This window comes from Melospiza georgiana, chromosome 1 (genome assembly GCF_028018845.1).
Source record: "Melospiza georgiana isolate bMelGeo1 chromosome 1, bMelGeo1.pri, whole genome shotgun sequence".
Lineage (NCBI taxonomy): Eukaryota > Metazoa > Chordata > Aves > Passeriformes > Passerellidae > Melospiza > Melospiza georgiana.
In genome coordinates, this window is record NC_080430.1 from 74,082,584 (window position 1) to 74,104,126 (window position 21,543).

At 41.2% G+C, this 21,543-nt stretch overlaps 1 protein-coding gene across 4 annotated transcripts in view; it reads right to left on the reverse strand.

Moving 5' to 3' along the window:
* Positions 1-14,097: 14,097 nt before the first annotated feature.
* The window catches only part of CDH6 (cadherin 6), a 102,925-nt gene continuing 95,479 nt past the window's right edge, over positions 14,098-21,543 (reverse strand). For all 4 annotated transcript variants that reach the window (XM_058042431.1, XM_058042411.1, XM_058042425.1 and 1 more), the window contains one exon: positions 14,098-21,289. In XM_058042431.1, the coding sequence (XP_057898414.1) occupies positions 20,799-21,289 (491 nt within the window). In that variant the 3' untranslated portion in view covers positions 14,098-20,798. The remainder of the gene's footprint in view (positions 21,290-21,543) is intronic.

The window sequence follows — 21,543 nt, forward strand, 5'->3', positions numbered from 1 at the left end:
AGAAACAAGTACTCAACTCTACAAACTGTTGTTAACCCCTGACCAAAACACTATTTCCTGCAAGGCAGTGAGGAATAAGGCTGTGGATGCCATGGGACAGAGAGAGAGAAATGGCAAGCGTTTCTCAAAGCGGCTTGTGAGAAATTTTAGGGAGCTGGAAAGATGTGATAACCTGTTGACTATAAACAATTTGCAGGTGCTGTTTTTCTACTTTATTTTTCTGTTCCTCTCAAGGACAGTGCACGAGAAAGATGCTTCTGTTAGTTAACCAGTAGAATAGAATCTATCATACCACTCTATAAAAACCGTGTGGTTCTTTTGAATGAAGCCTTCTTTGCCTTTGCTACGACCCTGCCTCTCGCTGTTCCTGCCCCAACCCCGGCACACGAGTGACATAAGGCTAGAGGGCCAGAGGTCTTTACATGATCAGAAGGGATCAGTTCCATCAGCTGCTGTTTCCATACTGTTTGGAAATGGCCTATCTCATGGATTCCCATGTTTTGAGGGGATTTTTGTCTGGTTCCATGCATGCAGCTATTGTACAGGCATATGTGTGCACATGTGTGTATGGAATGAAACACAGGAGAGCAACTGTGTGGGGGTGTGTGGGTGTGTGCAAAGAAGAAGTTTGGGACTGTGCAAGTGTGGAAATGAAGGAGGCCCAGAGAGACAGCTGCATGACTCCTTCCCCTCCCAGGCAGATCTGTCATTTCTGGCTCTCGGATTGGTTTGTTTATTCTGTTTAATGATGCTGACCTTTGTGTTGGATAAGTTGGCCTGTTGCAAGGCTAGGATTTGTGGCCTTTTGGGACTTCAGTTGTTTGGAAGACTGAGGATATTTTTTACTACATCGGGTTCTAAGAGAATGAATTCTGATGACCCAGCTGCCCTGATAACTCATTTGCCCTTTACCTTTTGACAGACAAAGTGACTTCAGACTTAGTCATATGTTAGAGACTGTCTAAATTTGAAGAACATCCTTGTAATAAATGATGTCCTATGGCAAAGAAAAATTCCGAGTTCTTTTGGGAGTTCCTATTTTTACAATATATTGATATGCTTTCTTGGGGAATACTAATCTTGAATTTTCAGTGTGAGTTTTAGAAAGTACTTATCTGGAAAAGTAGGAAAATAATTTGGATACACTGCGGGGAATACTGCCTCAAAATGTATTGTCTTCCTAGAGAGATCTTATGCCAATGTTACTTTACTGGTCTCTGTATGAACAACCAGTTTATTCAGAAATTGTCCCCAAATCTTACTTGATTTTGGGCCCCCCCAATCTGATTCCATAATCTATTTTAGCTAAACAAATTCCGCAGGATTAGTACAGAAGTGTTCACACATGAGATGTTTTACAGCACATCAACCAACAGCTTCTTCTGTTTTCCCAGTCCCTAGAATTTTAGTGGTCATCGTCCTGCAATCCTTATGCCTAAGATTAATTTTAAACACATGACTGTCTGTCTCTGTTGAGCCGAGCACATCAGCTGGAAGTGGTAAATCATGTTGTTTTCACTTGCCATCAGTGGCAGCAGCCCTGCAAGCTCTGCTGGCGGCTACAGCTTCACTGCCAGCAGCAGGAGGGTCATGCTGGTCACAGCCCAGAGACCCCCAGGCTGCCCAGGTGGCCCTGGAGCTTGGTTGGCTGTCACATAAATGAAAGAGCCAAAAATCCTGACCCGTTTGCTTCCCCCTGGCTCCACTGGTCCTTCTGGGGGGAAAGCAGGGAAGGGGCAAAGAGAGATTGTAGTACTTTTCATGGTAAGTTAAGCAGCACTCTTTCTGACTTCTCACAGGAAAGGGTTCTGCTGAGTAAGAAAGTGCTAATTTCACATCGTTGTTTCTCGCAGTAGAGCTATGCTGTAAGTACCAAGCCCGAGAGGAACAAGAGCATAGTCAAATTAATGAAAAATAGGTTATGATGATAAATTATTCAAGTGGATAAAATTACTTTGGATTTGGAAGACACTGAAACTTAAGGGCCAGGTCCTTTTCTGGTATAAAAAGATTCAGCTTCATCACTTTCAGGGAAACGGAGGAAATTTACATGATTCAGTTCAGGATCTGACTGTGACTGGCAGCATAAGCAGTCATTTAAAACTCAATGGCATATATTTCATCTACTTTGGGTGACAGCCATAAGGTGAATGTTTTAAATTCTGAAATGGCATAGCCTTTCTTTTGAGATCAGTGGTGTGATTTTAAAAGGGATGAGATAAAAGCTGTGCCTCTCCAAAGGCACATTTTCTCTGATGTTAAAGGAAACAATGTAGAAATATTCCCACTAAATAAATCATCAGGGACTTTCAGAATAGATCACATCCTTATGTCTTAAAACTTGTAATACAACTGAAGTTGTTCACCTTAACTCAGTTTCTTTTGTTCAGCAATTTTTCCATACAAGAAGGCATGTGTAGAGAAGGCAGGTCTGAAGGAGACACCCCTTCAGAAGAGGTTCCAGTGAACAGAGACAAAGGAGCTCCTCTTTTGGCTTCCGGCATGGCTCTGTCAGAAGTTTAATCTTTCTTAATCCCAGCCAAATTTCTGAGGAGGTGATATTGGAGAACAGATGGAAGGCTGTTATTCTGCTAAAGGTGAACACCAGCAAGCTGTGAGTGTACCTGGCTCTTCAGAATGGCCTCTGTTTTTTCAAGTGCTTTAGCCACTTAAAAAATGTGCTGATTTGGGTTCTACTGCTCTAGGCTGAATTTACAGTGGCATTTTCCCTCAGTTTACATGCATGTATGCACGCAGAGGGGTGGAGAGCACAACCAGCTGTTAGAGGCCATGTCTGAACTTGCAGTCGCTTGCGCCTGTAGAAAAAACAGAATGCTCCAAAATCAAGAACTTCTAGTAAGTTCTTTTATCACACTAAACTCGGAGGCTGAATCACATCCTACCAAGCAGCAGACACTGAAGTCATAGCTACGGCCCCCCTAGGCCCCTGCTGTGATAAGTGCAGAGAGAAAGCCACGTCTCCAGAGACTAGTTCATGGCTTAGGCAGGATGAATCACCCCCTCTTGTCTGAGAAGCAAAGGGTGACACCTCTTTTATCTTTCTGAACAGTCTAACGCCCATAGTTATATGAGCTGAGTCTAGGTTTTAAACATTTGTGGCATATAGCTATAAGACACAAGTGCTCACATTAAGCCAGCATGGCATGGCCTTCTTAACACTTTGCATAGCCATTGCTGTGAGGAGAACGCTTCCTTATCCCCAGATGACTCTTTCAACCATCCCCTTATGTGCAGATGTGAAGAGGACTGACAGTTTCTCCAAAGTGAGAGTATTTTCAAATGTCAAGAAGCTTTATTTTTTAATGTGTTAAACCATATAAATTCCCCAGCTAATATAACTCATAAATGAAATGAGACTAATTAGTAGGAAAGTAATGAGAGAGCATTTACAGAGGTCACATTCTGAGGTCCAGTCACAGCGATGGAAAATGTGGGAAAGGGGTAAAAACTGCAATTTACTTTGTTCCTGTAGCACTGGCATTCATAGTTGTTAATTAACCCCAGCAAGGGCAACTTTAGAATGGCAAAATAAGGAGGAAAATGTTAAGGGATTATGAACTTTGTCTTTCCCTTCTCTCCCTTTTGTCTTCTGTCAGTGTCCCTGGGCAGGCACGAGCTCCTTGCTGCCTAGCCAGCCTGCCCTTGCATCCATAGCAGGCCTATGGCTCTGTCCTTCTTTCTCTTTGCTACAGCCACACTGTAGGAAACTCTGGTTCAAGTGCCTTTTCCAGGAAAACTCAAGAGCTTCTAGGACACCACAAAGTTCTTTTGGCACAGGTCACCAAAGTCATGTGGCTGCCCAACTCCTTTTTAAATGAGAGTCTATCATCCATCTGGAAAGGCAGAAAGAAGCACTTCTTAACTTTGGGAATTGGAAGGGTAAGTCTGTTATGGGTGTTTGAGCACACGCATACAAAGGTATGGAGAGTTGTGTGAGGACTTAAAGCAGACCGTGGGATTGGAATACCATCTGTGACAGCAGAAGTGGAAGCTGTTGTACTGACTGCACAGTGAAGGATCCAAATGGCAAATTTATGTTCAGGGTTACTTAAGCTTGAATAGAAGTATAAGGTCTTTTTCTTAACACATCTGAATCAGTAGGGTCCTTCCCTTGACTTTAATGAGCATCTGTACTGAGCTGAAAGTCGAACCTTGAAATGAAACCTTGGCTTTCGGGTAACTGGGATTTTAAAAGCACGAATTTACAGTTTGACAAAACATCAAGGAGATACTGCTGAGGAAACAGCATCTATACTGCATGATAAATCATAATGTGCTTAGCAAACACAGAGGTCTCTAGGAGGAAAACGCCTGTTGAGAGCCATGTTGAATTAGGGTCATCCATTTGCACAGCTTTTAACAGTCACCCACACCTGAACAGCTACAGGCTCTCTCAGAACAAGCCAGAATTCAAAACATTTGAGGCAAGTGCAACTGAAGGAGCAAGCATTCAGTGCTCACTGCAAAAGCAACATCTGTGTCAGCAGAATGATTGAAGGAGCTGGATGGAAAGGGAACAAAATGATGAGAGGAGGAGATGCCATGGCTGAATTAAAACTGCTGAGAAGTCAAAAAAGAAAAAAAAAAGAATAGCACTGATGTCAGCTGTCACAAAAAAAAAAAAAAAAAAAAAAAAAGAAAATATGAAATAATGAACAAGCAGGCACCATGACAAAACAGGTATGCTGCAAGCAACACAATTTAATCACTGTGCCAATCTGAAGTTTACCAGGTCATTGTGGAGAAAAATCACTCACAGAGTGCCAGAGAGCACTTTCTTCTTTGTTTCCTCTCAAAACTTGAATTTGTTTCCTCTCAACTTTAATGGATGTGTTCTCTTCATCTTTTTATTTTTAGTCCAGCCTTCTTGGATATGTGCATTAATTGCACCTCAGCTACCTTTGAATTTTTCACTAGCCTAATTACTCTTAGAGTTTTGCTCATGTTTAGGCTGAACTTTTTCTTTCTTTGCTTATGGCCATTACTTCTTTTTCTGTTGTCTTCTGAGACTTGGTGTAATTTCCTTCCTTCATTTACATTGTTACCTTGAAGATATTTACAGGGAATGTTCATTTTCTTCTTTAAGTTTCTCTTTTCCCCTGTGTCGATCCCCTCAGTTCCTTTCTTCTTCCTTCTCTCTCCCTAATTTGTATGCTCTCCACCTCTTATTACCAGTACAGCTAACATTTTGACTAATTTTTCATGTGATTTGTTTTTCTTCATGTATTTAAGATTAATAGCTAAGTAGCAGAACTGACCTTAAAAATCTGTGAGGGACATTTCCATAAAATATACTGGATAGTGTCTCTTCTTCACGCTGCTTCTTTCAATGTCCATCAACGGCAAGCTTGAATTGTTAAGCCACAGTTACACACACATACACAAATAAATGTCTTTAGCTTTCATTTTTTGCAAGTAGGACTTTCTGTTCCCATTTCTTTAACAGTCGCTGGTGTATATCTTATATTCAAGCTGCCCAGACCTGCATGAGTTCTGCATAACTCATGTACAAATGTGAGACCGGTGCGTGCGTTTGAACAAGCAGAGTCTGTGCTCAGCTAGGAAAGACTGGAATGGCATTCAGTGGGACTGTCCTCCTTCAGATGCTTCTGGGATGCCAGTCCAGGTTTACAGGTTTGCATACTTTCGGTATGTAAGTGTATATAAGACCAGCATGTACACGTCTAACAGGGTTTTCAGAAGTGACTAGGGAGGTTGAGCTCCTCATTTCCTGATTTTACTAGTTTACACCTGAATTCTTTCATATGTTTGCTACCTATAGTTTGCTTAGGGGTGGGAACTGCCATTTTCTCCATGCAGTACTGAGAACAGCAGAGCCCTGCTGTGAGCAGTTCCTCAGCAGCACCAACATGACTGTACCGAAAAGCAGCAAAGCAAAACCAAAGCAGGACCCAGGGTACGTGCAGGGGGAATTAGCATGAACTAGAAGGAGCCAGGTAAAAACACACCACAGAACAGGTTCATCCGATGATGAGGGAGTGAAGAAATGAGGATCAGAAATATCTTAGCACTTTAAGATGAGGTACTGTCTTTCTGTTCTTTGCAAACAAACATTAAAAATACTTCAAACAAAGAAAGGGGTTGGATGCATAAAAAATGTTGGAATGTATTTTTCCTTGAAATCTTTGGCCTCACATTTGTGTATAAAAAATATCTAATAGACAGAGAGATGCAACCTGAGAATGCGTCTGTGCAGGTAATATGGTGCCAAGGAATGGGAATCTCGAGTCTGTCAGAAAAAGAAGTGTGTTTAACAAGGCACAAGCTCAAGAAGATACAGTGAACCCTGTATACCTTTGCCCTGAACCCCCTGCTGTCACTGGCTGCTGTCAACTGGAGGGTTTGATTTCAACGTTGTAAGAAACCTTAGGCAATCTCACACAGTGCAAGTGAGAAAATGACAGTCCTGTGATGATGCAGCCAGTTTTCCTGATCAGCGTGATTGTATGAGAGCGCTGTACTTAGTTATATCGATTTGTCTCTGAGAGCTCTTTCTGCCACATAAATCTCATCGAAAATCTTTAAAGATCTTGCCCCAGAAGGCCACTATGTTATTTTTCTCTGTAAAAAGAAGCAGAGCCAGGAATTCATTTCTCAAAGTTTTAACTAGAGCAGCCCATTTATGAGGAAGGTGTGAATTCATCTGTTTTACATTTTGAAACATCTAAAAACAGCTCTGCATTTCATGATTAACCTTTACTTCTAAGCAATGCTACAAAGAGCTGTATTTATCTCCTCTCCCTTTCTTTCTTGGATCAAGAGGTTTGAATAAAGAAAATCACCTTTCTTTTAGATGGGGAATTGGAAAGAGCATTGTGCTTATTGTAGCTCAAGCCTTAAGTACAATAGGCACCACATTAAAAAGATACTATTGGTGCCACTTTAGTTAAAAAGACTGATAGCGCTTCCCTTATGGAAGTTTTCTTTAGAGTGACTAAAATGATTTTGAAAATAAATAACCACTTTAAATAAGGACCAAGTCTTTCAACTCAGCCAGAGCTAAATAAGCTCAAAATACAAATTCACATTAAGTCTCAACAGCATTATCAATATGTCTGAGACATAAAGTGTGTCTTTATGCCTGGCAGACTCATTTCTTCTAATATATATATACAAGTGAATATGAGAAAATACAAGAAGTTTGACCTTTTTTTAACTTGACAAAACCATTTTTTTAAGGAAGTCACTCTTGAGTTTGAATTGTCTGTAATACAGAAAGAACCTGAACACCTACAGGTATGTGAGTTTTAGGCTGTTCAGGTACAGAATAGATTGCATGAAAGGGCTATAAATGTTTCATTAACACTAAATATTTGGTAAAATCAACTTCTCTTTTTTTCTCTTTGAGAGCATATTAAATTATTCCTTGGCTTGCTCTGTTGTTCGGCACAGAGGTAGTGATCTGTGCACATACTGTAACAGGAGACCAAGGACTTAATTTCCATCTTCTCTTTTCTTCTAAATAAACTAACTCCAAGAACTTTTACAGTTAGGATGTGCCAAAGTGTCATTTATTCATTTAAACTAGAGCAGCCTAGTGCAACTTAAATATAATTACTGTACATCAGAACAAAGCTAACTTCATAAAGCCATGACACGGCAAGTAACATCTGATTAGACAAGCATCCTCCTACAAGTGCAGAATCATTGGCAGCAAAGGATGGCACTGCGTTAATCCAGGACAATAATGGCAATTAATGCCATATTTACAAACTTGCTCCATTGGAGGGGACAGCTACAGGGCTCATTTCATTGAAACTGGCTTAATACAAAGTACTGGTGTACCACTCTGCATAAATGACAAAATTATGTTCTTCTTAATTTCCTATTATGTCCTAGAGCATATTCATATTTGTGAGTTCTCTCCAAATCTTTTTGCTCTAGGTATTCTTATTCTGACTTTATAGTAAATGACTTGAAGTTGCTACAGCAAAAAGATGAGAAGTCTGATGCAGTAAAGCAGCAGGGTTTCTGAGGCCTGAAACCAGCAGTGTCTAACAGTACATTTATTACAAGTGTGCATTTAGTCACAAGTACAACTCTCATACCTGAAGTGTATCAGCATATCTTCGCCAGTGTAGAAGTGCTTTTTAAAGTGACAGACTGATTAGAGTTTGAATCCATGTTCCAGACTGGAAGAAAGCAGTGCATGAATCTTGTCCAGACTGATGTACCTTTCTCACTTTATGCACCAGGACTAGTGCCCTTAGTTTCCCTGAACAGACAGACTAAATAATCACCATATGCAAAGAAATTTGAAGTCAGTTTCTGAGCCTCCAGGTTATAGAAGCCAACGTCATGTTTTTTGGAGCAGTCTTTAAATCTCTGAGCTCCCCTTGATCCTCCCTTCCCCTGATACTAATGGTTCGGGTTTATGGGAGAGATGTAAATATGGCCACTAACACTTTATGACGGTCCAAGTTCTATTTCTGTCAGGAACAGTGTTTCTCTAGCTGCCCCTCAACACTCCTTTAAATTTCCTTCAGGGGCAGCCCTCTTTGTACTTAAGTGAGACAAACAAAGACTTTTGTGTCCCTCTTCCATGGCAGATAGTAAGGGAATGGAGGGGGAGGAAGAGAACACTAGCCGGCTGCTGTGTGCATAGGAAAAGGTTTTCATAAAGCTACTTTTTGGGTCTTCTTTTCAGTGTTGGAGGAATGATATTGTGTCTTTATTTCCTAAATTCAACACCCCTTACACCAAAAAAAAAAATGTGCCCTATTTGCCAAGGAGCATAGAAAGTGTTCTGGTGGCCCCTAACTCACTGCTGTCCCAAAGAGATTGGGCAATGGGAAGGCAGCCTAAATGGGGAAGTGGTTCTTTTCCCTTGAGTAATCAAAACATCATCTGGAGTTAGCATTTTCTCACTTCATCACAATATTAGCACCAGCAATGACAGGAGCAAATAATGCTGACAGTACTGGACATACAGAAAAGGGCTTTTGGAGTTTACCAGTTATTAAAAAGTACTTAGTGAGTGCCCAGAACTGTCTGCATCAATGAAATGTGAATAGTTTATTCACACTTGCAGGGGTAAATCAGAGCATGGGCAAAGAAGCTGTCAGGATTTCAAAAGACAGGGGTAAGTAAGATAAGACAGTGCAACCATTAGCATAACAGATATACATCTATATATATATATTTATGGTGTAAATGTTTATGGAAGTATGTAGGTTACCCAGAGGATAAAAGAAAGGAGATGCAAGAACAAGAGCTCAGTGAAATAAAAGTTTGAAGTTCAGCTTTGGTCCAGTTGGTCTGGAGGCTGGGTATGCCGGAGGGGTGACCAGAGCTGGCACAAAGCAAGCCCTGCCTCCAGGAAAGACATGACCTTGCAGTGGAGAAGAACTGAGAGAGGAAAGCAGACAGCTGACAGGGTTTGATGATGTTTTAGCTGACAAACAAGGAGAGCTTTGTTTTGGTTTTGCAAGGTAGTGGTTAATGGGCAGTAATAATGGAATTCTGAACGTTTGGCACAACGTTATATATGTCATGACCTTCCTGCCACAGATCTTTGTTCACACATATTTCTTTTATTTCACACTCTTCAGGAACAACATGTATCATCTGAGTCCCCTTTTGTCCTCTGCTGCACTTCGTGCTGGTCATCAAACAGTTAATCTGCATTGCCTTTCAGGAGTCCCATCTCCCTTCTGCCAGGATCAATGATAAAATTTTGACTGTGAAAGTGAGAGAGCCCATGGGCCAGATGGATATTTGGTAGCAAAACATTTGAAAGGCTCTTTTTGCAATAAAGAGCTACACAAAGTACTTGCTCTTAAGACAAACACCAATATCTTGTCTCCACGGTGTTTGTAATCAATATTATATTACAGGTTGATTAAATACCAAGATATTAGAGCAGTGAATCTCAAAAGTATGTTTTTGACTTTTCCTTGTTTCTCAAAAACAGCTGTAGAAATTATTTAGAGAAATGTTGACAATACCAGAAAACAACAAAATCAAAATAGCATCATAATCAATATCTCTGAACAGGCAATCTTGGCAGGGGGGAAACACTCATCACTGAATGAGTACCTGGCAGATGCTGTAGGTGGGCAAGAATATTACAACTTCATGGCCTAAATGTTTGGCCCATTTATCCTGTGCTAATAAATAGTATAACATATGGAATAATTTCTACACATAGCTTCTTAAACTAGTATCCAGTGTGTGCATAAAAGGTAGATGCCACTCATAAAGGTGATGACATCCCAGGGAAGCCAAATAGTACGGTTCTAATCTGTTGCCCTCACAGATGTGTAATAAAGGATATGTCTGGTGTGCATTTGACACTGGAACATAAAAATGGGCAAGCAATAGCATGAAGGCTGTGTGAAGAGCCATGGCTAACCAAGCCATAACTCATAGCAGGAGCAGGTGGCTTGGCCCTCTTGTCTCTGGATGACTTTTCTCTTTAGGCTGTTTGTCTTTGGCAACAGTCATTGAATCGATGTCTGTTTGAACATGAGTGATAAAGCCTGGGAGCAGTGCGAGGAGGAGGAGGCAGAGAGAGCCTGGCTCTGTACTCAAACAGTTCAAAAAAGTGGGAAAATAGAGATGCACCTGCCTCTATTTTTTGTTCTGACAGCTCCACCTTGGTATGTGGGGATAAAAGTGGGTATAAAAGTCTGTGAAGCGGTGCCAGGCTGAGGAGTGCTCCCTCTGAGAGCTTGCAGAGAACAGAATTAGGGGAATGCTGTGCTGCAGACCAAGCCAGTGAGACCCACACCATCTCCTTACATTCCAGCTTACTCACTTCTTGCTTACCAGAGCTCTTTTATTCAGTCCTGTCTTCAATGTTTTGTTACCAAAGTTTAGGTTTGTTCTTCGGGGGCATTTTTGGGTTTATTTTATTAGAGGAGGTTTGAGAGTTTGTTTGTTCTAATAAGCTGGAGCTGTAATTGGGAAATGGGTTAAGCTTGCTTCCAATTAAGATAATTGACATGAAATACCCAATTGCACTCTGAGAGAGAGAGAAATAAGTTCCCCAGCTGAGCTGTAGAAGAGAGCAGCTTTGCTAACAATGAAGGTAGAAGCAGATGTTTAGAAAAACATGTAAAAGCAATCAGTAGGGGATTTATACATTTGGTTATTAATTAAGATGCATGCATGAGCAGCCAGCCAGACGAAGTTCTGAGTTAAGAAAGGCAAAATTCCAACAAGGGTGCAGGGAAAGCCGCATTTAGAAGATTCCTGGATTTTTAGGGTTTTTTTATTTGATTGGATGTGGGGAGGATGTTGGCTTGTGTTTTTTGCGTTTTGGGTGTTTGTTTGTTCTTACCTTCTGCAGAGGAGGAGCAGCCCCAAAGGTTTTTGGAATTTTCAGACTGGCACGTGCCCTTGCATACAGTCTTCCTGACTCTGTTCTCTTGATCATGATAAGTTTGTTTCTCTTTTGCTTAAATAAAGTAGGATGTGATTATAAGGCCCTATCAGGCCATAACTGTCTCCACAACTAGTAAAAATATAAATGGTTTTGTGCACTCTGTGGTTTGCCAAGGTCAAAATATTGTGTCATGAATATTGGAGCAATTAGAAATAGAGAGTGACTGAGGATTCTGATGATGCTTATGTTTGCTTCTGTGTGGGGAATAAAGGAAGTGGAATCAGCCTTTCTTGTGGAGATAGACAGCTGCTGAAAAACTGTTGTTGTAGCAGTTTGGAGAAAAACTGAAACAGTTTGGAAAGGGTATTTGCTGGTAACTGTACCACAATCAGGGAAAGATGTACTAGTGTTGGCAAGAAAGAGGAAAAGCTTCTAAGATTTTGGATAAGAATATGTTGTTGTTGTTTTTTTTTAAATTGTGCCTTATCCAACAAACTCAAATTTCCTTCACAGCATCAAAAAGAATGCTATATGAGAGTAAGATTGGAAGAATCAACACTGAATTCACTTGGCTGCTTATTTAAGTAATCATTCCTGCAATTTTTGTGCAAGATTTAAAGCATCTTAAATGTTTGCTCTTTTCTTGGGTTCCCTTGTTCGAGCTGTCCTTGAAACTTATAGAATCACAGAATAGCTTGGATTGGAAGGGACCTCAAAGATCATCTTTAATGATCTTTAGTTCCAATCCCCTTGCCATGGGCAGGAGGGACACCTTCCACGAGACCAGGTTCTCAGAGCTCAATCCAGCCTGGCCTTGAACACTTCCAGGGAAGGGGCATCACAACTTCTCTGGGACACCAGTGCCAGTCCCCCACCACCCTCACAGTAAAGAATTTCTTCCCAACATTGAACCTAAACCTGCTTTCTTTCAGTTTGAAGCCATTCCCCCTTGTGCTGTCACCAGCTGCTCTTGTAAAAAAAATAATTTTCCATCTTTCTTGTCCCTCCAGCTCCCTTCAGGTACTGGAAGGTGGCAATTAGGGGATGTCTTCTCTGCTCCAGGCTGAACAATCCCAATTCTGTCAGCCTTCCCTCCCAGGAGAGAAAGTCCATCCCTCTGGTCATCTTGATGTCCCTTCTCTGAACTCACTCCAAGAGGTCACTGTCCTTCCTGTCCTGGGGATCCCAGAGCTGGATGCAGTGCTCCAGATGGGGTCTCACAAGACTGGAGCAGAGAGCAGGAGGAGGAGGAGACAAATTCAACAAGAACTTTAAAAAAGTAAAAAGGCTGTTGGCTTTAATGGTTTGGCTAGCTGACTTATCTCTGTGATGACTTTGGTAGTATTATTGAAAGATGGGTATTTGCAGAGGGTTGTGGTTGGTGTGTTGCTTGTTGTGGGGGGAGTAATTTTACATAGATAAACCTGGTAAATGTTGGAAAACCAAATACATTTTTTTCTGGCTGAAATGCTACCCTTTAGTTGAATTTTCTTTATGACTGAAGTGGTCTTTGATAGAGTAAATCAAAGAAGAAGACAAGAGATATCACAGATTTCTCTATCATGTAGATAAAACGGTTCTGCTCTCAGCACATGTGAGAGTCTGGACCACCTTTCAGCAGGTGGACAGCCAGGATGTCTTTTGCTGTTACTGCCATTATTTAGAAGATGAAAAGCTCAATCTGAGGTTTTGTGAATCCTGCAGGGCTGCTCTGATGCACAAAGTAACACAGGTGGAGTCACTGCAGCCTCTCTTTGCTTGCACCTGCAGATGTGTGTGTGCGTGTGCCCCTGTTGAAGGGAGCGGGTGGGCAGTAGCTGCATCCTCCCGTACAGTGCCATGCTTGGTTTCCCTGCTTTGGTGTTCAGACAATGAGGTAAATAAAAGCTGTGTAGACTTTTGTGTTTATATCCTTGTGATCTCCTATTGTTTTTAAAAGCTGAGGGTTTTTTGGCCATTTATACAGAGGCTTTCTTCTGGAGCATCACCAAAGATTGCAGTTGGATATCTGGGCTAATTTCTCATCAGTTACAGAACTTAGTCCTTCCATAAACCCTATATGGGTTTCAGTGCTAAACTGTTTGATTTTGTGGTTCACTCTATTGCTTTTAATGAAATATTACTTTGCTGTGACCTTTCCCACTCTTTCTTTGTCCTTGTCCTTTAAATATGATGGAATTTCTGGAGATATAGACAGCTCTTTTATTAAGGGAGTATTAAAATGAAGAATTTTCTCTGGAGGTTGTTCTTCTTGTGTTAAAAGATACTGCAAATGACATTTGGACTCTCCATAACTGCAATGAGACTAAATTATTTTAATCTCGCATGATGAAAGACAAATAACTGAGCAGTGCTATTATAAATTATGTGATCTTTATATGCTTAAATAAAGGCATTTTACACGCTTTACCTTGACAAAGCTTCTGCTGCCCTCCTGGGGAACCTTGGCTAGTCAAAATTAGAATTGTGATCACAGGCTAATATCCTCCTTGTGGATGATTCCTTCTGGAATTACACCACTCTTGGGAGGCCTCAATGATCACAGAATAGTGATCCTGCTGCTTTTATAGCATGGTGCACACCAGACACTAAGAATGGAATTTCAAAGACTGAGTCAATTTCGCCCTTTGTCTTAAAGTGATTGGAGAATCTTTTCAAAGGTTCATCTTTATGATAGTGTTGTAAATACATAACATAGATTGAGAGAATTAGAAAAAAAAAACAAGTTAGAAAAAACAATTTATTAAGTAATATCATATAAATAACTTGTTACAAAAATCAATTTGCAAAAAGGCAAATTCACTCTGTCTGTGAGAAATTGTTGTTCAAATTGGTTTCTCATCAAATCCTTAAATTTCATCTCCCCCTGCCCTCCCCAACCCCAAAAAAAGAAGCCAGTACAGTGAACAGGAAATATAAGGGAGAGAGTGCACACTTTCCATCTGACAAAAACAAATTGCCCATCCACGCTGCAGAAGAGATAATCATTCCAGCATGGGTCCCTCTGCAACACAGGGAAGTTCTAGGTGCAAACCTCTTGGGTGACAAGATTGTCACCCACAAATGTCTCATTGCCCTCTGCTGAGCAATGACAGATCCATCCAATGCTGAGGCTCCCTTGGCAGAACCAGGGGACGACATCATCAGAGACTGTGTGGCTGGAGCGTGCCAGCAAGTAAAGCTTCCCAGGTGCAGGCATCATTTTCAATTTATGCTTGGAAGTATTTTTAATTAAAAAAAATCAATACCAAAAAGCATTTATTTTAAAGGGTTTAAAAAAAACCACAAATCGCAATAGGAGTTTGCCAGATTGATTTCGCTCAGTAACACAGTTAAGATGCACATAGCATTTATTATAAGGCCTTTCTTTAAAGTTTAATTTTTTCAAAGCAATGAAAGTAATCACAGAATTAAAACAGTACAGTGATTCTGAAGTTTTTTATGTGTCAAAATCCAGAACGATTTTGTGTTTGCAATGTTTTTTCTTTGTTGTGTTCACCTGAATGCTTAATAGTTCTATAAGTTTTTATCTTTAATAAACACTAAAGTAATAGATCATAGAAAACTAAAAGCTTATAGAAAGTGTCTCCAAGTATATTTACATAAATAGTGCAGTCTCATAGGAAAAGTCAAAAGCCCATGGGAATGGAAAGGATTTCTCTATATGCTGGACTAATGCCTTATTTGTCAAATCGACTTTGTGGTAGGAGAAATTTAAACATAGCAGCTCCTTTTAATTTTTCTTTTTTTTTTTTTCTTTTAAAATTTATTTTTGAAGAAAGCCAAAGATACATGAAGAAAAAAGGATAAGGGCAGGTTCTGTAAAAACTCCTTTGAGATCCAGTAACTTTACACACAAGGTGATAGCTTTGTGGCTTTTGAGTGCCATGGGCCTGCCTTGCATATGACTGACTGCCTCCCCTCACCCCCCATGCAATCCACCTCCTGCTCTTCTTCCTGAAATGTTCAGTTCTCCGACACTTGTACTTTCTACAACCCCAGCCACAACTCTTGGATAACTACCGCTGAATTTTATGAACTCTTCAGGAAACTGTTTTAGTGTATGACAAACACAAGTCTGGGCTCAAAAGTGTAATATTGCAAAATGATGGGCAGGACCAAGATTGTTTCCGCTGGCTTAAATAAAACTGCTGAGGGCAGAGACTGGTATTAAAGCATTGTGTTGCAGTTCTGTATTTTTCTCTCCTTCTGGAGCAACACATGAGTCTGTGGACATTAAATATGCTTTTGTTCCTCTTTAAGTACAGAAGCAATCTCTGAGAAAAGAGCTCTTTCTAAAGACTGAACTGAAAGCAAAAAATATTGTGGATTTGACATTTATTGGATGAGGCTGCTGTTTCAGAGGTGTAGATGGGTTGGAAAAATCCTGCCTTTCACAGCTTATGACACTTCATACTCACTGGAAGCAGCATAATGACTGTTACTTTGTCAGCTCTCATTTGATGAGGCAGCTCAGACTGCAGAGTTAATTGAAATGCAAATGGGCAGGGATGGCAGCATCCATTTGGGACAGTGGTCTTCTGAAACACTTCAATGCTTCTCATAGCCAAAGGAAACGTGGAGAGATCTTTCTAACAGATGGTGGCAGGTAGAACTAACACAGTGGTGCTTGCAGAGAGTTACCTGCTCAAAACCACTGTCAGGAACCACCCTGCAGAAGACCATGAAGATAGTTCTGCTGCAGAAATTTAACATGTGCCTTTCTTTCCAAGAGATCTACAGCCTGGATGGAAACAGCCTGGATTCACATTGTTTGGTGTAAAAGAGATGTCTTTCTCCCTATCCATGCAGATCTCTCTCTGGTGTGTCAGGAAACCTGAAAGTGTTGGAAGTCCACTGCTGGTCCTGCTCAAAATGCATAATTCTGGTTTTCAAACTGTACCTGTGTAGACATACATTTTTAAAGCCATTTCTCTCTGCTATACTTCTCTATGACTGTTCTGGGTTTTATGGTACTGCAGATATTCATTCTCTTGGTTTTGTAGGATTTTTTGTTGTTGTTTTCATAACAGAGAAATGGAAAAGCTGTAACTTGTAATGTAGACTACTACTTCCTAAAGCGGATTATTTGAAGGTTGCCTCTTCCATTCACATTTAACAGTAAAGAAACACCTGAAGCAAGACCAGACAAATATGTTTCTTAGGAAAAATTTAGAAAACATTTCTGTTGGTACAGGTGACATATACTTCTACAACCTATCTTTTCCAGCAGATTTTTAACAGATATAATTGAAAAATACAGACAATTTGGTTTTCTCATGGTTAGATACAATTCCATCTCTGTCAGGTTTGGGAACACACCTCAGACCTGTGGTACTGCTGGTAGAGTCTTGTGCAGAGCTCTCTGCAAGTCTTTGCCTCAGCTCCTTTCCAAGCACAGAGAGATGTCCTGAAACAGCTGCACTGGAGGCACGGGCTGCTGTGTCTCCCTACACTGCTGCTGCTGTGGGATAGAATTGGGTTTAACCTGAAGTAGTTCTCCTGGGGTAAAAACCACCCCAGCGAACACAAAACAAAAACAACTCGCCACCAGTTTTCTGGGGTAAAATGACTCTCTTGGGAGCTGAGATGAAATAGTTGCTGTAGAAACCTTATTACATTTCAAGTGTAGAGATGCTATTGTTCTGGAGTAGCATGGCTGGCATAGCCTACCAGGTACCTGTTTCATGTTGACTCCACTGAATCCCTTGGCATCTTTTAATATGTTTCCTGTTGTTAGGTCAGATGCTTTCCCAAATTAAAAGCCAACTGCATTTTTATCTCTCTACCTGGCTTAGCTAAGCTGCCTAATAATATTTCTTCTTCTGAAGTAGGTGTGGTTGTAAGAAGAGCAGGCTTAAAACAGCCTTGAAAGCCACTTCAAAGCCCGTAGTCCAACAACTGGTTATCTACAAATGACAATTGTAGCACTGTGTGAAAGCATTGATAAATACTCATTTCTATCATCTAGCACGCCACCATGCAACAAAGTGCAAAGAAATACTACTGCAAAGGTTTGTATTCACTGCAATATGGCACTTTCAATATTTAGAATGCAGTACTGATTTTATAAATTGCACTTTGTGGTACTGCCAAGCAAGAAGAAAAGAAAGAACTGAACTCTCCTTGCTGTGTGAGAGATGCTAAATCTGTTTAATTTGCAGGAAAAAAAATAGACCTTAAAACCTAGATGCATAAATAATTTGGATGCAAGTTTGCCTCAAATTTTCTTAGAAGAATGCATTTGCTATTCAGGCACCATATTTGTGGTGACATAACATAATTTTTATATATATAATATATTTACATAACAGGCACGAGTAGCCACTCTCTATTATTTACTGTGTCACTCAATGGACAAGATAAAACCAGCTTTGAATTAAAAGGAAAAAAAAAAAAAACCCAAACCAATCTAAAACTTGCGCTTGGACTGCTACTAACAACCACTAAATCACTGTACAAACATAGGAAAATAGTTACAAGGAGTTCACTGGTCCTGCTGTCTCATTATCCCACCCAAGAAGTGACTAATGCAGGCTGCTAACTTGCAGAGGGGCCCAGCCCCTTCAGGGCACTTCAGCCAAGTGCCACCAACTCCCTCTTCCCAGAGAGCTGGAGGTGGCTGGCAGGGCTGAACACATCACAGCCAGCTCTGCCATCCCCTCCACACACCAATCTGTTTCCTTGAGGCTTAAGGAAGGGAAGGGACAGTTCACTGGCTAACTTTGGGCATCCAGCTGGATTCTGAGCTTGGGGATATTTGCTGGAGGCAACCCCAGAGTGAAGGGAGAGAGAGGGATGTGTTAGGAAGCCACTAGGGAGAGAGATCCCTGGAGGGATGTGCTGGCCCCACTGACACTGTGCGAGGGGAGCAGCCCAAGGTGAGGGACCCGGGGCAGGTGGTGCTGAGCATCTGCTGCTCCTCCACGTGTCTGAAATCCATAAGGTCTCTCCTGTCTGCCAGAACCAGCTTTCGGACAGATTGCTTCCTAGAAGTTCCAATTTCAAGGAAGTCATGAAGAGCTAGGCTTGTAGCATCTTAAATCACTTAGGGGCCCTGAAGAGGACATAATAAGGCTCTAGCCATGCCATTGCCATCATGATGGGTGCAGCAGCTCAGCATCCCACCAAGTGATGGAGTAGGGAACCATACTCTGTTGCACTTAAACACTCTGAGAGGCTTCCACCAGGGAGGTCTAGGGCTCTGGACCCTTGGAAACTCTGGGCCCCTCTGCTCTGAAAGCATCCAATCTGTAGTGCTGGGCATCTGCCAGCCACTATCTGCTGTGCCCTACACCTACAGATGTGCAGTGCTCAATGAGTCCTTTCCTGCCCAGCCAGGGACAGCATCATCCTCTGGCTCATCCTCTTCACTCTGAGCTGGTCCACAAAATCTAAAATTCTGGTATTGTGGTTGTAAAAGTCTTATACTTGGGGCTCTTACTGCTCTCTTTAACTCACAAGGAATAATGAATTCCAGGGATTAATTTTTATTTGCCCTTAGTTTTCTGTTTATTAACTTTTTTCTCATCTCTCTTTATTTCTGGGATAAATTGTAACTGTTTAATTTTCAAATTTATTCACTTAAAATTTGGGGGAGGAGGAAAATAGATCCATTCCTGTAATTCTGGTATTAAATATTGTTTCATGAAATGAATTAGAATAGTTCCAGATGAGGTATTTTAAAAATAGTAATTCCTTCTTTCCTTGGCACAGTGCTATGGGCTGGTTCCCTACTTTGGGACACAGGGCGGCGTTTAACTCCTGGAATGGGATATGCCCATGGCAGACCCTTAGGGTTTTCTCCAGAGAGCCTCTCCTAGATGTCTGGGTTTGAAGAGCAGCCACTAAATGTTTGAAAAACCAACTGAAATACTGAGTGGTATGCAAGCTATAAAGAAAACTGTTTTGGCCCAAGATTATGGCAACTTCCCCCACTCCACACCTGGACATAAATTACTTAGCTTGGCAAACCAGATAAACACACACAGAGAAAACTGTGGTTAAAATTTTACCTTCCATCGAAGTCTCTATCAACCCTTACTGAGTAGTTTATTTTAAAAAAATGAGTTATAATTATAAACCTCCCTTTCAGGCCACTGGAATGACCATTATTTGTTTGTTCAGGGCTTGAGTCTGGAAAAAAATAAAAAGAAACAACTACCCAAAAGCATGAAAAGTTACTTCCTCTGGCAGAATGCCAGTGTTTCCAATTTCTAAAGCATTTTCCAAATGTCTTACATAGTTCTTGCAACATCCTGATGAGGTAGGCATTATTTCCCCATTTGACAGATAGCAAAACTGGGCAGAGAGTCAGTCAGGAATCCACCCCGGACATCCAGGCAGAGAAGGTGAGGACAAAAAAAAAACACTTTCCCCCTCTGCAGTTGCTCCTTTTGCCCCAGAGGGTTGCAGTCACCTTGAGGTCACTCCTCCCCACCTGCACATGAGAACAGGCAGGAGTAGCTGGGTATGAACACCCTGACGAAAACGTCCCCAGGACAATGGCCATCACTGAACTGATGTGCAGGTGGAGGCTGACTGAGGAAGTGCAAGCAAAAGCCCAGTCATGATCTGTTCCTTCCTCCAAGTCATGACCTAATCTGGAGCTGGATTGGATGACTTCCCTGTATCACAAAGCAAGCCTGGCTTAGAATGAGGAAACCATCTAAGAATTATATACTGGGGCTACTGACCACACACACGTGCACACACACACATCTCTCCAGCAATGCTAGGTCCAAAGAGTATATACAGAGCAGTCAATGAACTATATATATGTGTGTGTTAGTATGATTCAGTGCAATGGGGAAATGGTGAGTTCTAGAGAAACACTCAGGTTTAAAAGACCATTAAGCCTCTCTACCCTCCTCATGAGTAAAATGCGTGCTTGATGTTCTTTTCTCAGCTTACTCTACTTGTATAATAAACCTTCATTCCATCACCACTACTTTTGACTATAATACATAGGGTAAACTAGGGTACCTCATTACATTGGGATGTGCAATACACAATTGACAGAGCAGTCGTCTGAGCTGAATAGTCTGAATACAAGTAAAAAGCAAGTGAGCTTAAACAGTAATATACTCCAATTTACAATATAAGCAGAACAAGTAAAAATATTGCTCCCCATCTGATCCTTTTTTTCCCTTCACTACTGCTGTGCCTGTAAGATTGGCTTGGTAAACTGGATGCACTCAAAAAATAAGAATTTTGCCTCTTGGAAGCTCATAAAAGGATACTAGAGAAAGTTTACTGATGGCTAACCCACACAGACTGCAGTCATTAGACAATTCAAATGGGTAGAATAGAGAACCCTTTCAAACAGCTGTGGAGAAACAGAAAGAAATAGCCACTTCACATATCCCAATGCTGTTTCTGGGAATGAGGAACAGAAAAAGAAGAGAGAAAAAAAAAAGACAACATATTAAGAGTCTTTGTCACTGTCCATTGAGCCATACATATCTGCCAGCTTTTTAAACCGAGGTCCCCAGTCACTGAGGTAATCATAGTCCTGATCTCCGTCCGTAGTCACCGACTCCAAGGAGCTGAGGGACTCGGCCACAGAACCATTACCTTCGTACGCGTAGGTTGCTAATGAGTCATACGGGGGTGCTGTTGGATCTGTATCATTTTCCTTTAACCTTTGGTTAATGAAATCTCTGACATCCGTGTTATCTCGCGCCGCTGCAGTCCGCCGCGGCAGAAAAAGCGTTTCTGGCACAATGTCTCTGCGTAATTTATTATCATCTATGGCTTCGGGATTCCTCAGCGTGCCAATATCAAACGCCTGGGTGTCTTCCTCTCCGCCACCTTCATCATTATAACTGACAATGTTGTCTCTGATGTCTTCTTTGGAAATTATCAAAGGCTCTTTTTTCCGCTGCCGTCTCAGTGCTGCAAACAGCACCACAGTAACTGCAAACAAAAACAACAGCGAAAGAGAAAGGGAAAGAAGGTTAATCCCCAACTCCATTAAAGCCCAGAAGAAATGCTGCGCCTCTGCTTGAGCTTGAAGTTTGAGAAGATGTTTTGAAAAACTGAAAATGTGCACATCAGATTTTCAAGCTGTGCTTGCTCTGCCTTGAGTTCCTTGGGAGATGAAATGGCATGGATGCACAGAAGAAAGGAGATCTCAAGATTGTAGGAAGCCAAGCCGAGTGTCTTTTTGC